General features: G+C 36.8%; 1 protein-coding gene across 3 annotated transcripts in view; it reads left to right on the top strand.

Moving 5' to 3' along the window:
* Positions 1-15,428, top strand: part of LOC137652339 (E3 ubiquitin-protein ligase CHIP-like) — a 335,562-nt gene extending 320,134 nt beyond the window's left edge. For 2 of the 3 annotated variants that reach the window (XM_068385685.1, XM_068385688.1), the window contains exon 7: positions 11,942-15,428. In XM_068385685.1, the coding sequence (XP_068241786.1) occupies positions 11,942-12,067 (126 nt within the window). In that variant the 3' untranslated portion in view covers positions 12,068-15,428. The remainder of the gene's footprint in view (positions 1-11,941) is intronic. The other variant, XM_068385687.1, reaches the window with a different exon arrangement.
* Positions 15,429-17,182: the final 1,754 nt, after the last annotated feature.

The raw sequence follows: 17,182 nt of genomic DNA, 5'->3' as shown, positions 1-17,182 counted from the left end.
CATATAGATGCCTTTCTACCAGATTGGTCACATCTAGATCTATATGCATTCCCTCCGTTCAAGATTGTCAACAAGGTACTGCAGAAGTTCGCCTCTCACGAAGGGACAAGGTTGACGCTAGTTGCTCCCCTCTGGCCCGCGAGAGAATGGTTCACCGAGGTACTTCGATGGCTAGTAGACGTTCCCAGAACACTTCCCCTAAGGGTGGACCTTCTACGTCAGCCACACGTAAAGAAGGTACACCAAGGCCTCCACGCTCTTCGTCTGACTGCCTTCAGACTATCGAAAGACTCTCGAGAGCTAGAGGCTTTTCGAAGGAGGCAGCCAGAGCGATTGCTAGAGCAAGGAGAACATCCATCCTTAGAGTCTACCAATCAAAGTGGGAAATCTTCCGAAACTGGTGCAAGTCAGTATCCGTATCCTCGACCAGTACCTCTGTAACTCAAAGAGCTGACTTCCTCTTATATCTGAGGAAAGAACGATCTCTTTCAGCTCCCACTATCAAGGGTTACAGAAGCATGTTGGCATCAGTCTTCCGTCACAGAGGCTTAGATCTTTCCAACAATAAAGATCTACAGGACCTCCTTAAGTCTTTTGAGACCACGAAGGAGCGTCGTTTGGTTACACCTGGTTGGAATTTAGACGTGGTACTAAGATTCCTTATGTCAGACAGGTTCGAGCCGCTACAATCAGCCTCCCTGAAAGATCTCACCTTAAAGACACTTTTCCTGGTATGCTTAGCCACAGCTAAAAGAGTCAGTGAGATTCATGCCTTCAGCAAGAACATCGGATTCTCATCTGAAACGGCTACATGTTCTCTACAACTTGGATTTCTAGCCAAAAACGAGCTGCCTTCTCGACCTTGGCCAAAATCGTTCGATATTCCAAGCTTATCGTATGGTTGGAAATGAACTAGAAAGAGTCTTATGCCCTGTAAGAGCTCTTAAGTTCTATTTAAAACGAACTAAACCTTTACGAGGCCTGTCTGAAGCTTTATGGTGTTCAGTTAAGAAACCATCTTTGTCTATGTCAAAGAATGCTTTATCCTATTTTATCAGACTGTTAATACGAGAAGCTCATTCCCATCTGAATGAGGAAGACCAAGCTTTGCTGAAGGTAAGGACACACGAAGTTAGAGCTGTCGCAACTTCCGTGGACTTTAAACAAAATAGATCTCTGCGAAGTATAATCGACGCAACCTATTGGAAAAGCAAGTCAGTGTTCGCGTCTTTTTATCTTAAGGATGTCCAGTCTCTTTACGAGAACTGCTACACTCTGGGACCATTCGTAGCAGCGAGTGCAGTAGTGGGTGAGGGCTCAACCACTACAATGCCCTAATTCCATAACCTTTTTAATCTTTCTCTTGAAATGTTTTTATTGTTGTTTTTGGGTTGTCCGGAAGGCTAAGAAGCCTTTCGCATCCTAGTTGATTTGGCGGGTGGTCAAAGTCATTTCTTGAGAAGCGCCTAGATTAAAGGTTTTGATGAGGTCCTGTTGTATGGGTTGCAACCCTTGATACTTCAGCTCCTAGGGGTCGCTCAGCATCCTAAGAGGATCGCGAGGCGCCGTAAGGAAGACGTACTTAAAAAGGCAGAGTAATTGTTCAAGTCGACTTCCTTACCAGGTACCTATTTATTTTGTTTAGTTATTTTGATAACTTCTAAAATAAAATAAAAATTCTTAGCTCATATGATGTAAACATATTTTGCTGGTCTCTACCCACCCCCCTGGGTGTGAATCAGCTATTATAATCACCGGCTAAGTTAAATATTGAAAAATGTTATTTTGATAATAAAATTAATTTTTGAATATACTTACCCGGTGATTATAAATTAAAGGACCCTCCCTTCCTCCCCAATAGAGACGCAGTGGACCGAGGAGAAAATTGAGTTCTTTGTTTACAATGAGTACTGGGTATCTGAACGACAGATGGCGCTGTTGAGTACACCCCCTACCTGTGTAGCGATCGCTGGCGAATTTTTACGTAGAGTTTTTCTGTCGAGCAACAGAGTTGCAGCTATTATAATCACCGGGAAGTATATTCAAAAATTTATTTTATTATCAAAATAACATTTTTTACATGTCTAGTATCTAATTTAGTGTGCATTATTCTCATGGGAAATTAGTGCAGTAGTTTATTAAGAAGTTATCATAGGTTTTTGGGCTCAACCACAGATTAATCCTATTTCAATGTACTGTATTCTTATGAGAAAATTAGTTTCGACATCCGAACATTTTCTACATCCGAAGTCGGTTGTGGAACGGATTAAATTCGTATGTAGAGGTACCACTGTAGTAATGATTTTGAAAGTTTGGTAAAAAGGAAGATAAAAGGATTCAGAAAAGGACAACCTCTTGAATAACCACTAACATCCTTAACCATTAAGCTTGCCAATACACTTTAGAAAAAAAAAACAAGAAGATTGAAATGAAAGAGTGCTTAAGTTTGCTTAAACAAGAGAATGTCAACCCTATACAATAGAAGGCCATGGTTCAGGAGCTATTGCACTATCCAAGACTAGAGAAAATATGTTCAGTTTCAGAATGTACTTCTAGAAGAGATGTTTACTATAGGTAAAGGGTCTTTTCAGCCCTTACTGTGCAACCACCTACTTAAATGAGAGAGCAAGGTCTAGTTTACTTAATATTGTCAGATATTTGAGGAAAGACTAGAATGTGTATAGCATATGCCAGACTATTCATTGTATCTTTTTGAAAAATAAGTTTTATGTAGGGTAGCATTCAACATAAACTGGTCAGTTCTATCTCAGTAAGAAAGTAATCTTATTTATCATGTATCATTTCTTAGGAAAAAGGAAAGCAAGACTTATGGGAAAGGTTATCATAAGTAATGATAGAAGTTCTACTATCAGAGGGTATGTTGATAGTAGAAGGCCTTAATGACCATACATTAATTAGTATAGTTGATTTTGAGGAAGCAATAAGAATTATGAGGATAAAGTTATGCAATAATTTTACCAGAGGCAAGTGTTAAAAATGATGTAAAACTACTCGACAGTAATAACGGAATTTACGGTATACATACATTCATATACCAAGGCACTTCCCCCAATTTTGGGGGGTAGCCGACATCAAACAAATGAAACAAAAAAGGGGACCTCTCCTGTCTATGCTCTCCCGGCCTGACAAGGGACTCAACCGAGTTCAGCTGGTACTGCTAGGGTGCCATAGCCCACCCTCCCCCGTCATCCCCCACAGATAAAGCTTCATAACGCTGAATCCCTTACAGCTACTACCTCTGCGGTCATCCAAGGCACCGGAGGAAGTAGCAACTGTGTCACAATCGCTCGCCATTCATTCCTATTTCTAGCACGCTCTCTTGCCTCTCTCACATCTATCATCCTATTGCCTAGAGCTTCCTTCACTCCATCCATCCACCCAAACCTTGGCCTTCCTCTTGTACTTCTCCCATCAACTCTTGCATTCATCACCTTCTTTAGCAGATAGTCATTTTTCTTTCTCTCAACATGGCCAAACCACTTCAACACATTCATATCCACTCTAGCTGCTAACTCATTTCTTACACCCGTTCTCACCCTTACTACTTCATTCCTAACCCTATCTACTCGAGATACACCAGCCATACTCCTTAGTCACTTCATCTCAAACACATTCAATTTTTGTCTCTCCGTCACTTTCATTCCCCACAACTCCAATCCATACATCACAGTTGGTACAGATCACTTTCTCATACAGAACTCTACATTCATGCCCAACCCTCCATTTTTTACTACTCCCTTAACTGCCCCTAATACTTTGCATCCTTCATTCACTCACTGACATACATCTGCTTCCACTCCACCATTTTCTGCAACGAAAGACCCCAAGTACTTAAACTGATCCACCTCCTCAAGTAATTCTCCATTCAACCTCGCACCACCTTCCCTTCTCATACATCTTATAACCTTACTCTTACCCACATCAACTCTCAACTTCCTTCTCTCACACACCCTTCCAAATTCTGTCACTAATCGGCCAAGCTTCTCTTGCACATCTGCAACCAGTATAGTATCATCCGCAAACAACAACTGATTTACCTCCCATTCATGGTCATTCTCGTCTACGTGTTTCAATCCTCATCCAAGCACTCGAGCATTCACCTCTCTCACCACTCCATCAACATACAAGTTAAACAACCACGGAGACATCACACATCCCTGTCTCAGCCCCACTCTCACCGGAAACCAATCGCTCACTTCATTTCCTATCCTAGCACATGCTTTACTACCTTTGTAGAAACTTTTCACTGCTTGCAACAACCTTCCACCAACTCCATATAACCTCATTACACTCCACATTGCTTCCCTATCAACTCTATCATACACTTTCTCCAGAGCCATAAATGCAACATACACCTCCTTACCTTTTACTAAATATTTCTCGCATATCTGCCTAACTGTAAAAATCTGATTCATACAACCCCTACCTCTTCTAAAACCACCCTGTACTTCCCAGATTGCATTCCCTGTTTTATCCTTAATCCTATTAATCAGTACTCTACCATACACTTTTCCAACTACACTCAACAACTAATACCCCTTGAATTACGACACTCATGCACATCTCCCTTACCCTTATATAGTGGTACAATACACACAAACCCAATCTACTGGTACCATTGACAACACGAAACGCATATTAAACAATCTCACCAACCATTCAAGTACAGTCACACCCCCTTCCTTCAACATCTCAGCTCTCACACCATCCATACCAGGTGCTTATCCTACTCTCGTTTCATCTAGTGCTCTCCTCACTTCCTCTCTTGTAATCTCTCTCATTCTCATCTCCCATCACCGGCACCTCAACACCTGCAACAGCAATTATACCTGTATCTGCCTCCTTTATTATCCTCAACATTCAGTAAACTTTCAAAATACTCCGCCCACCTTTTCTTTGCCTCTTCTCCTTTTAACAACCTTCCATTTTCATCTTTCACTGTCTCTTCAATTCTTGAACCAGCCTTCCATACTCACTTCACTTCTTTCCAAAACTTCTTATTCTCTTCATATGAATGACCCAATCCCTGACCCCACCTCAGTTCAGCTGCCCTCTTTACCTCACTTACCTTGTGCTTTACTTCCACATTTTTCTTTCTATATCTTTCATACTTCTCTACACTATTACTCTGCAGCCATTCTTCAAAAGCCCTCTTTTTCTCTTCCACTTTTACCTTCAGTCCTTCTTTCCACCATTCACTGCCCTTCCTTATGCGGCCTCCAACAAACTTCTTGCTACACATATCACTTGCAATCCCAACAAAATGTTCTTTTACTAACTTCCACTCCTCTAAATTACCAGTTTCTCTTACTTTCACTTTGTCATATGCCATTTTCAACCTTTCTTGATATTTAATTTTTACCCCTGGTTTTATTAGCTCTTCAACGTTATATAGAAATATAATGAAAATATCCATTTGTTTCCATTGATACAAGAAGTATTCTATAATGTATAATGTATAAGGTATAAATATGATAAACAAATACAAATCGACAGAAAACTATTGACAAAAGATATATATATATATGAGAGAGAGAGGTGTCCTATAAATTTAGTTCATTATATATAAGGTTTATTTATTCGTTTATCACTCCACCTTGGGGTGACTGTGACTGTCATTAGGAACTTAATCATTCCTTTTTTTGGTATTTCACAAGCTTTGAAATAGACTGCGCATGTAAGAATTTGACAAATGATAGTTTAGAAAAAACTAATAAAATAAGAAAAAAAAAAAGATAAGTCTCATCTTCTGTCAATAATTTCCATTACTGGTAAGTTTTCGTCACGTGGGTGGGATTTATAGTCGAAGGTGGGGAGACTTTCTCTGTGATTTGAACATTGACAGCATAGAAAAACAATAAGATAGACCTTACATAATTATGAATAAGGACTGGAATCTCAACTATTTTTGTGGGTAATGAAGTTAGATGTGAATACTGTATACTAAAATAGACTTGATAATCATGAGTAAAGACTAGAATCACAAGTATTTTAGTGGTAGGATGACATGTCTCCCAAATTTCATATTGGGGGTATCAGGGTGGGGTTGAGTAGTGCCTAAGGCAGGGAATGTCGCCATTGGTAACATAAAAAGACGAAAATTGCTCTTACAGTACATATTTAGAAATAAAGGGTAGAATCCCGAAGATTGTGCTGGTTGGCTAAAAACAGGATGAGGAGGGGCTAATATTAGGGAAATGAGATTTTTTAGTGAAATTTCCCGAGTGTGAACTTGTATGATATTCAACCATGTGCTATACTCTTTCGTAGCTTGTAGGAAAGATGATAATAATAATAGTAATAATAAGGATGATAATACAGTAATAATAATATTGATGATAATACAGTACTGTAATAATAATAGTGATGATAATACTGTGACTGTAATAATGATAATGATAATAATAATGAAGATGACCCTTACCAATGTCACGGTGTGTATTACTATGGATGTTTTGACGTATACCAATGTTTTCGAAGCAAAGGGGTTAAATAAAATATTCACATTCACGGGTTTGCGAGAAATACTCTCACAGCGCGACAGTTTTAGACAGACTACACTTCTTTGCACACGGTTTGCTTCGCGCTGCTTCCCTCTCCCCCCCAGTACGTCATCATCTCTCAATGATTCGGCCTCAGTCTTGTGTCATCTCTCATCGTGTGTGCATCTCCCGTTTCTCTCCTTTATTGAGCAGAATCACATTTTGATATAAAAAAGTGATGTACAGTGTTTATGTTTACTGAGTAATATACTGCAGATATGTAATTCCCTACTGTAAAGTACTGCGCAAAAGACAACGTATCACGCTTCAAGACCGTGTAGAACTACTTACGAAAATGGTTAGCGGTCTACTGTGTATACAAAATAAGTACACTTAGTTAATCTTCAATATACTGTAGTATCACTGTATACATATTGTACAGTATAGTATTACAGTAATGTATAGTATTGTGTATTAACTATACTGTTCAGTACTGTGTAAATTACTACTGTGTTGTATTCTACAATATGTAAATGTAGGCTATGTGTGCGGTGAGTTGTCAAACAGTGCAAGTTGTCTGAACAAAAACAGTGAATACTTACAGTACAGGTAAGCTGTATTGTAGTGATAGTACTGTACATATACAGTGGAACCTTGGTACTCGAACAACCCACAAGTCGAACAGTTCGGTATTCGATCCAAAAATTTGAGTTAAAAAATGTGTCGAATCCAGAAAAATTTTTGGAACTTGAACAGCTAAACAGCGTCCCGCCAACTGCACGGCGTCAGTTTGAGGTGGCCTGCCGTAGAAGGAAGACTCGCACGTTGTGTTGTGTTACAGATTGTGCTAATCTGAATTCTTTGCTTTTTTTTATCAGTTCTAGCCATTATCATGGGTCCAAAGAAAGCCAGAAGTGAACAGAAAGATAGGAGGAAGACAGTGAGAAAAACAATTGAATTAAAAAAGGAAATAATTGCCAAATATGAAAACTGCTTTATTCTCGGATCTCGCTTCTCGGTTCGGCATTTGGAAATCGACAATTCCACTTTCCTGAAGAACAAAGTGATAAAGGCAGCTAATTTTGAAAAAGAGGTGTGACTGATAACCAGCAAAGGTCTCAGGTAATGGAAGTAATGGAAAAGCTGCTACTTATATTCATCAGGTGATAGTATTTGTGAAGATTTTATTTGTGAAAAAGCATTACAGATTTACGGTGACCTTAAAAAGAAAACGGCTAGTACAAGTGCTGAAAGTGATACATTTACTTTCAGAGGTTGGTTCGAAAAATTAAAAAACAGAACTAGCATACATTGTGTATCAAGGCATGGTGAGGCAGCAAGTTCGAACAAAGCTGCGGCTGAAAGCTTTGTGAAAGAATTTAATGACTATATAAAAGAACAGCTTCTTCCTCAACAGGTTTTTAATTGTGATGAGACCAGGTTATTCTGGAAAAAAAATTCTGGCCAGGAAAAAGCACTGCCCGGACACAAGCCTATGAAGGTAGGCATACTCTTATTGCGTGCAAATGGTAGTAGTGATTGTAAGATAAAACCCTTGCTTGTGTATTATTTCGACAACCCCCAGGTCTTCAAAAAGAATAATATCACAAAGAGTAAATTGCCTGTTATGTTGCAGGGAAAAAAAGGCTTGTGTTACTAGACAGTTTTTCAATGAGTGGGTGCACAAAGTTTTTGCCCCCCAAGTGAAAGAATATCTTACAGCAAATAAGTTGCCAATAATGTGCCTCTTATTCATGGACAATGCTCCCGCTCACCCCCCCCCCCCCCATCCAGGTTTAGAGGATGATTTATTTGATGAATTCAGTTTCATCAAAGTGAAATTCCTACCACCTATTCTTCAGCCCATGGACCAACAGGTCATTTTGAATTTTAAGAAATTGTACACAAAATTCCTCTTCTGGAAGCATTTTGAAGGGACAAATGATACCCAGTTAACGCTTGGAGAATTTTGGAAAGAACATGTCCGTATCCTGAGCTATGTGAATTGAATTGAAAATGCTTATAGTAACGTTAACTTATAGTACATTAAATTCGGTGTGGCGAAAACTTTGGTCAGAATGGGTATCGCAAAAAGACTTTGAGGGCTTCCATTCTGAATCAATTTCTTCAGTCAAAGAAATTGCTGTCATTGATGACATTGTGTCTATGGGAAGAACTGTGGGACTTGCAGTCGAAAAAGGAGACACTGGTGAGCTTGTGGAAGACCACTCTACTGAGTTAACCACTGAAGAGTTTTTGCACCTGGAACAAGAGTAGCAGAAGGATATGGTTGAAGAACTGTCATCGGGAGAGGGTGAAGGAAGGGAGGAGGTTCTGAGGGCCTTAATTAATGAAATTTGTGCAAAATGCCATGTACTACAGCTTACAGTTGAAGCAAATTGTTCCATGAACATTTTCAATTAGTTTGTTATGTCTCAGTTCAGAAAAATTGTACAACGAAGGAAGAAACAACTTACAATGGATAGGTTCTTAGTTAAAGAAAAAAGAAAAGCAACTGCAAAGATTGAAATTCACCAGAGCAAAAGAGGCAGAGAAGGGAAAAACTCCTGAAGGACAGTTACTCGCTGCTTTCATGGAAGGGGATTCCTCTGCAAAGCAGTAACCCTACCCTTTCCTTCTCTCCACATCCTTTCCCGTATGCCATCACACCGCAGTTGAAAAGGTAAGAAAAGGATACAAAAAAGGTTTAGATTTACTTTATTATGTATTTAGTTTTGGTATTTAGTTTATTAGGGCACAAATGAGAGACAACTGAGAACCGACATGTTCATTACTTGAGACTCAGAGTACATTACAGTGTTTTGTTGTTATAAGCATACTGATGACTTCTGTAGTGTTACATACTTTACTGTACTGTACCGTAGCCTTACCGTGTACAGTACGTAGCATACACGTATACACCTGTACTGTACACTTACTGAAATTTGTTCATTTATTTACACAAAAGAAACCAAGTAAAAACAATATTAGGCAGTACTTAGTGTGTTAGTCAACCGTGCATAGGCAATGGGCAGCGAGTTGGTAGGGTTTAGAGTAATCCCACCCTAGGACAGCAAGTATTCACAGATTCTTGGTCTTCGTGCCTGTCCCTGTTACCTAACCCCCATGAATAAGGAGGGCTGACTGCATAACCATGAGTCCCTTTTGGTACTGTGGTGGATGCTCAAGTAGTTGTGTAACCAGCCAAGTTCCCACACTGGACAGGATTCATCTTATCTATGATGTAGATTCAAGTTTGGAATGATTGGTTCTTCTATGTCATCTTTAATACCCCCTCGCTTAAGGATGAAGCTTCTGTACCATTAATAGCTGGATGTGACTTTATGCTGGGAAGCTACACTTCTGAGCTCCATTCTGTTAGACCAGATCCATAAGTACAGTAGAAGTTCTCCCCCATACTCCTTTTATGAGGGTGGTGTAATTTTTGCCATACCATTATCTTCTGAATTGCTCTTCACTCCAGGGGAACAGACTCCTCCTTTGACCATGTATCAGATATTTACCAAGTACAGGCCAGGCCCTATCAACATATCGAGTCTCATGATAAGCAGGTAGAGGATAGCTGGACTCTTCTTCATTCCGTTATGGGACCAAGGAAACTGACAATTAGGAAAGAAAGAGAACGAACCAGTTCAGTTCTATGGGACTTCCCACCCACCAATACATGTGAGTGAGTCTTCCTATGTTAAAAGACAAAAGGTTTGTATACATAGGGACAAATAAGTTTTAAAAGTAATTTTTCATTTTCCCATATACTGTATACAAACCTGAGCCCTTTAAAGTTAATCTTCCCACCTCGACCATCCCATTTAGTCCTGAACCAAGGTCAAAAGGGAGATCTTTGACAGGCTGATGGGCTATTTGCCTGCGTTCACCACATATCTATAACAATTTCAACAGCCATCACAGCAACTCCTTATTTTAAAGGTCTCGGGTTTGTATATTTAGGGAAAATAAAATTTACTTATAGAATTTTTTATATTTATCTCAATTATTATATATACTATGTTTCTCTCATGTCCTGAATTGACTACAAAAGTTGAAATTATGGGTATTTTGTGTATTCATTTGAAGTTGTTAATTATAAGAATATTAGGCAGTAGAAGCATTAAGCCTTTGAGTGCCTTTGGATATATTATGCGTTTGGATAGTTCTATAGTACAGTACTCCCTTCAGTGCCATGGGATATATTTTTCATTAAGGTATTACAAGTTTTACATATTTTTGTCAAAATATGTAAAATATGTCATTGGAAAAGAAATTTATTAGTTTCTGTGTTAATATAGGTATGCACTTACTGAGTGTGTAGCCTATAGGGGAGACCCACAAGATCTAGCCCATCAGAATCTGTCACAGCATCTTGGTAGATGAAATTCTTCTTCTATGAATGACATCATGCACCTCAGAGGGAGGGGCCAACTTCCCAGTTGACTGCCAACCTACCATTGCATCAACTAATGCTTATTCTCTATCAGTTATGCCATCAACGGTGAACAAAAAAATGCATCACTACCTTGCATGAGGACAGGAAGGAGGGAGGGTCCTGGAGACCATACAGTAACTCGGCAAAAATAAGTTTTTAAAGTGCAGTGTGGTCTCCAAGAACTTTGTACCAGAGTAATAATAAGTAGACTCGTATTCCTACCAGGACAACCTTCTACAACCAAGCAGGTCTTAGAACACATGCTCATGATTCCATGGGAAGAAGAAAAACTAACAAGCTTAACAAATGGTGCCAGCAAATTAAAACTACAGCATTCGAGTGTTTAACTACAGTTATGGACAAAGATATGTTTAGGCTAGTCCATTAATGCATAATTGAATCTGTTTTATGAATCAATAAGGAAAACTTTTATCAAATCTTAACACTTGGAAAGACAGGAAACTAAAGGCTAACAACACTGATCAAACTGGTGTCAACCCAAACAATCAAATAACAAACACACTTACTCAACTGCTGGCACATTCAACCTAAAGCATTCATAATGAAAAAGTCCTAAAAGATTTACTAAACTTTGGTCTTCTTTTCCACCAATGTACATGCAACATAACTTCTCACGCAGACAACACCATAACAAATGAAGGTTGAGCATTAGTTGATGCAATTGTAGGTTGGCAGTCAACTGAGAGGTTTACTTCCTATGAAGTGTATGATGTCACTCATAGCAGATGAATTTCAGCTACCAAGTTGGTGTGAGAATTCTAATGGGCCTGAACTCATGGGTCTTTCTTATACACACTGAGTCTGTGCATGGCACATTGATACACTAGTCCTAGAGCATGGGAGACAATATTTTTTTGTGTTTGTTATATTGGATTCCCTGTTCTAGCCATTCACAGGAATGTTCTTATCCTAAAAAATGGCCTACGGCTTGATTGGGTTAATATCTCTTAGCATTGATATTATTTTTTTTCAGCGTGTTGGGCATTTTGATCCTATAACTCGAACTGACCTCACTGTTGACCAGTTGATTCCAAATCTTGCCATGAAGGAAGTTGTGGATTCATTTTTAACAGAAAATGAGTGGGCATTAGACTACTAGCGTCGATTTTATCATCATAGAAGGGGTTTACTTCAAGTGTCTACGTATGTATTAGTTAATACTTTTTATTCTGGATTCTTAAGGTATCGAATTATGATTTATAAAGATTTTTATGTTTATAATCTCTATACTATACCCTATTTGAATTTTAAAAAAGTCAAACAGCTCCATCATTCCATATTTAAAGATGTAATTGTACTGCATGCAGATGAGCTTCATTTGCTATCCACATACAATTACTGTTCCATACGCAGCAGTAGGTTAACTACCAGTTTTCTACATATTAAGGAAATTTTTTTGACATGGCAGACAAGTTAATACTGTACAGAAAATTGATTCGTGATTGCATTAATAAACCTTTTCAGCAAATACAGAAACTTTTGTTATGCAAGAGCCAAAAATCTTAAGCTCAATGGTTCAACCTTATCAAGATGATACAAATTTCCCTATCTATATAGCCAACTGGTGCTAGGTGTTCTAGGTATGCAATGAAATAGAACCTAGCTGAGAAAACTCATATGCTTACATTTTTTATTCTGTATGAGTTACATTTTTATCTTCCTTTTCACCCTGCAAACTATTTCCACTGGAACGTGATTTTTTGCATGCTTGTATTCTTAATTTTTCTGAATGTAACTAGAATTTGGCTGAAGTATAACTAGATTTGTTTAAGGATATATTTTTAGATGTATTAGTTCTTGCATATTATGTTATATTGACCATTATTTTTATATTGGTAAGACTTTTTTTCCTAATACTAGCAAAAAGGTATTGTACATGTCCTTAAATTTACTGAATTATTTGAAAAGAGTGCATACCTTATTGAAATGTGGTTTAGTTTGGGCCTTTGTCTAATTGAGAATGTTCTGTGGCTAGTCGTTATTTGTAAAAGGAATAAATCATTTTGCTACTGTAGTATTTTGGGACTTTGGATACCCTTGGGCATATGAATAGGATAATTATCAACTCACTGAAACCAATTTTGACACTTCAATAAATGAATCAGTTGAGTAGATGATGTTGGGTGTATTTCCTTGTGCCAATCTACATGGACCTTCATTTACATTGGAGTTTCAGTATATCCTCAGTTTGTCAACATTCTTTTTTTTGGGCTCATAGTATTGTATAAATTTTTGTATTGCATATCACATATTTTTGCTGTTTTGATTTTCAACATTCTCAATCAGGTGTGAGGTCCCAAATTAAACAGATCATTTAACTATGTAGATGTTTGAAAAGCTTTATGGTCATCACATGACATAATGAGTGTATAAGGTTTATCTTTTCAAGTTTTGCACGATTTTTGTGATGGGAAGTTTGTAAATTCTTTTTACTCTTAACTTTCAATAAATTACTAAGTAAGTTATTTGGTGGATACTGCTTTGGGAAGATGCAGTCCATAAGATTGACAAATATCTTATATTGATGTAACAGTGCACAATAGATTCTTTGCAGAGAGTTGAAAATACTTGAACACTTGAAAGTCTTGTTGTTAATGGGGCAGGGTTTTTATGTAGTAAAAAGATTTCCTGTAAAAATAAGCAGATTTATATTCATATTAAATTTATTTCATAGCGAACAAACTACTGCTTTACTATTACCCACACTGCATCCTTTCTGTGATTGGCATGCCCTTTTTACTCAATTCCTGCCCGAATATGCCTAGTACCACATGGCCATGTTATTTATTATTGGGAGGAAATTCCAATCGTAATATACCAGTTCTCTAATGTAATAAGAAATTTGAGGCTCTTGTAAAACAAGGATAAAAAGTATGCAATTTATCAGCATACTAAATTTTTTTGATGCTTCATTTCCATTTTGGTAATTAAGCTATTACAGTATTTTTATTTTTAATATTTTTTACAGTTTCTATCAAATTAAGCAGTGGCCGAGGTCACAGTAATGATTTTACCATGTGTCCGTCCACTTGCCTATCAATATAGAATTACTGGGTATGACCAGCTTGTAACAGGTTACCATCCTGAAGCTTTTTTTTTTTTTATTTGTCACTAACATGTATGTTGAATTTAAGTTTTTGCGAAAAAAATTGTACCTCACATCCTAGTGTTTGTTAGATGTACTCATACATTTCAATTTTTTAATAGATGCCATACCTCAGTGCTCTATAAATCTTACTGTTTGAATTAAGATGAGCTCTGGATCTTCTTCAAAGCAGAGTATTGCAATAAATGAATTTATTGAACCTATAGTATTACGGATCTGTTCGGTACTTTGTTGCCCATATACTTTGAGTATCAAATACTTGAAATAAATCCAAGATATGTTAATTCATTGAATATTTGGCTTGCAATAGAAACATTATTTCACATTTGAATGTTTGGCCACCTAATTGAAGAAATTTATTGATGAAAATTTGTATTTTACTAATGTTTAATCTTGTTTTATGTATATCATAATGTTGTACATTATTGGCATGACAAATGATAATGCTGATGTTTTTAGTTTTGTTTATTTTTGAGTCAAAAAAGATATTTCTCTGACTAGTTAAGAATAATAGAATGCTCAAAAGAAATTTATAGAATGTATTTCATATTTAACATAATCTTGAAAATAGTGGAACGAATTTGTTGCAATCGCTGTTTCGTACAGTATCAGACAACACCCAACATTTTGGACAAAGGAAATGTGAGATAATATGTAATTCAATAACTTTGACTTTCATGATTTGAAAATATCTTTTGTCTGATGTGGTCCTCATCTGTTATAGTACATCCCCAAAAGGGTATTCTGTAGACTTTCTATCTCTTTACTGAATGATGTTTTGTATTTCAAATTTAATTTCACATAGCTCTCTTAAAAGTCTTTGTAACTTTTATTTTAGAAATCTTAGTTTCAGAGGTTGGTTATGTCTTGTGTTCTTAAAAATATGTAAACCCAAACCATAATGATGTATATTTTATGTGGATATTTGATGAATGCATAAAAAGAATACCATTCACAACTGACATAAACCACTACTGTTGTAATGATAGTTAATAATTGAGTATGAGGTACCCTGGCTCTCAAGGATAAATATTTAAGAGAGCCCAGCTGGATGCCAAGCAGCAGCACTGTTCAGATGGATGATCTTAGAAATTAGACAACAATCAAACTCCTGAAGCTCATTGCTAACAACAATACCATTGTGGCTATTTACTATGTGCATATAATATATCAAGAGGAATATTGTAACAAAAAAAATCAGAAAACTTTGGATGGAGTCAACTGGACAAATAATAGTGTTTTCTTCAGTGAATAGATATTAAGCCAACAAATTCATTAGCTTCATGACTTTTTTAATGGAAAGTACCAGACTAGGTGATTGATATGATTGTATTATTAATATTATTATTATTATTATTATTATTATTATTATTATAAAACAGTGCACAGAGGCCTTTTATTTTGCTTAACTCTCTGCCAAGATTTGAAAGAAAAGTGAACAAAACCAGCAAAAAGAACACCTGAGCAAGTAAATGAAAGTATAAAAAACTACAATAAACACATAGAGATTTATATTTACTACACAATGTTTTCAATTAACACTACAGCATCATTTAGACTATGAGCATGAAATTCATAACACTTGACTGTGGGCTGAAGTGACACCAAAAGACCGCATACACACCCGTAAGGGAGCGTCAACAAAGCAGATGAGATAAAACCCAACAAGGATATTGAATGAACGTGTGTCGCTACCTAGAAATCCCAAACAGACAAATATAATACTCAATTTGGGAGCATGGATCTCCAAAATGCCGGACATCTTCAAAAACACAAAATAACACAGAGCTACGAAAAACACGTCCGAACGTTCACGGGTGCTAACAAGGAATGATGGGAGAAGGATAGGTAGTGTTGGTGGTGGTGGTGGGGGCAGTAGCTGTAGTAAACGACACCTCGTAGTAACGGAGGATTTTAAGGAGGGAGAAGTCTAATTGGAAAGGGATCTCTGGTAGTGGTGTCACTCACCCCAGTTTTAATACCGACACCCTTTAGGGGTGAGCGAGCTGGATATATTCCTAGCATTCCATGCAACTTTTTTCTCTGGTATATTTAGCAGTATTTATACCTTTGAAATGGTGCTTTAAGGAGCATTTCACGGAGTGACAAAGGTTGAGCCCAGAAATATAATTATAACTAACATTCAGAGAGGAGAACTATGTTTCAAATAGATAAAATTAAATCTCCTAAAAAAACTGTTATTAATGTCTTCATGTTGGAAAGATTCCTGTACAGTATAGGAATCCTCCCAGAAAATATATACTGTAGATTTATGGGAGCATTGATTAATGTGTTTTATAAAGCACTTTTAGAAATAATTCACGAGCCCATTATTCAGATTTGTTGTAATTTTTTTCTTAAACCAGGCAAATCATGATCTTTAGTAGACCTTTATTAAGACTAGCAGCTTAAATTACCTGAAAACATCTTTGATAGTAACTCTTTCTGGTTAGTTACTTGAAAACAGACGTTTACATTGCACTAGTCTATTTATAAAGTTTAAAAATGAGTCTTATGTTCAATGAAGTCAAATGTAGCATTAAAATAAATTTTAACTTGAGGTTCAACCCAATTGTCAAGGGTGTCTGAAATTTAGTTACTACTGTTTAATATAAAATGACATCCAAAATATCTCCTTTCTGAAATCATACTGGGTGCCAGAGAGTAATATTCTATATTAATGAGAATTATGATATACAACAGCTTAAATAATCCTTTACGCAATTCAATTGCAGAAGAGATAATTAGAAATAATTGTAGTTTTTCTAATCAGCATTTGCACTGCCCTTAAGAACATTGGGAGTATTGCATAATTATATTGTTGAAAAAATACTATTTTGAAAAGTAGATAAAAAGTGAAACCGAGTTCAAGATTAAGAATTGTAAGAAAAGGGAGTATATCTAAGTTTTCCCAATAGCAGTCTAAAATTTTCCAGTATACATGAGAGAAGAATGGCTTTTGAAAAATTAAACGTCAATGGTCCTTTTAAGTATTTCTCATTTGTGTTTTAAGTTTCCACCATTAGCTAGTAAGAAAGTGACAGTAAATGCTCCAATTTCATAACATTTGTTTGATTAATGAAATATATTTAAGTTTTTTCTTGAAAT

The sequence above is a fragment of the Palaemon carinicauda genome, chromosome 13 (genome assembly GCF_036898095.1).
Source record: "Palaemon carinicauda isolate YSFRI2023 chromosome 13, ASM3689809v2, whole genome shotgun sequence".
NCBI lineage: Eukaryota > Metazoa > Arthropoda > Malacostraca > Decapoda > Palaemonidae > Palaemon > Palaemon carinicauda.
The sequence above is the reverse complement of the archived record's forward strand: the minus strand, read 5'-3'. Positions and strand labels throughout refer to the sequence as shown.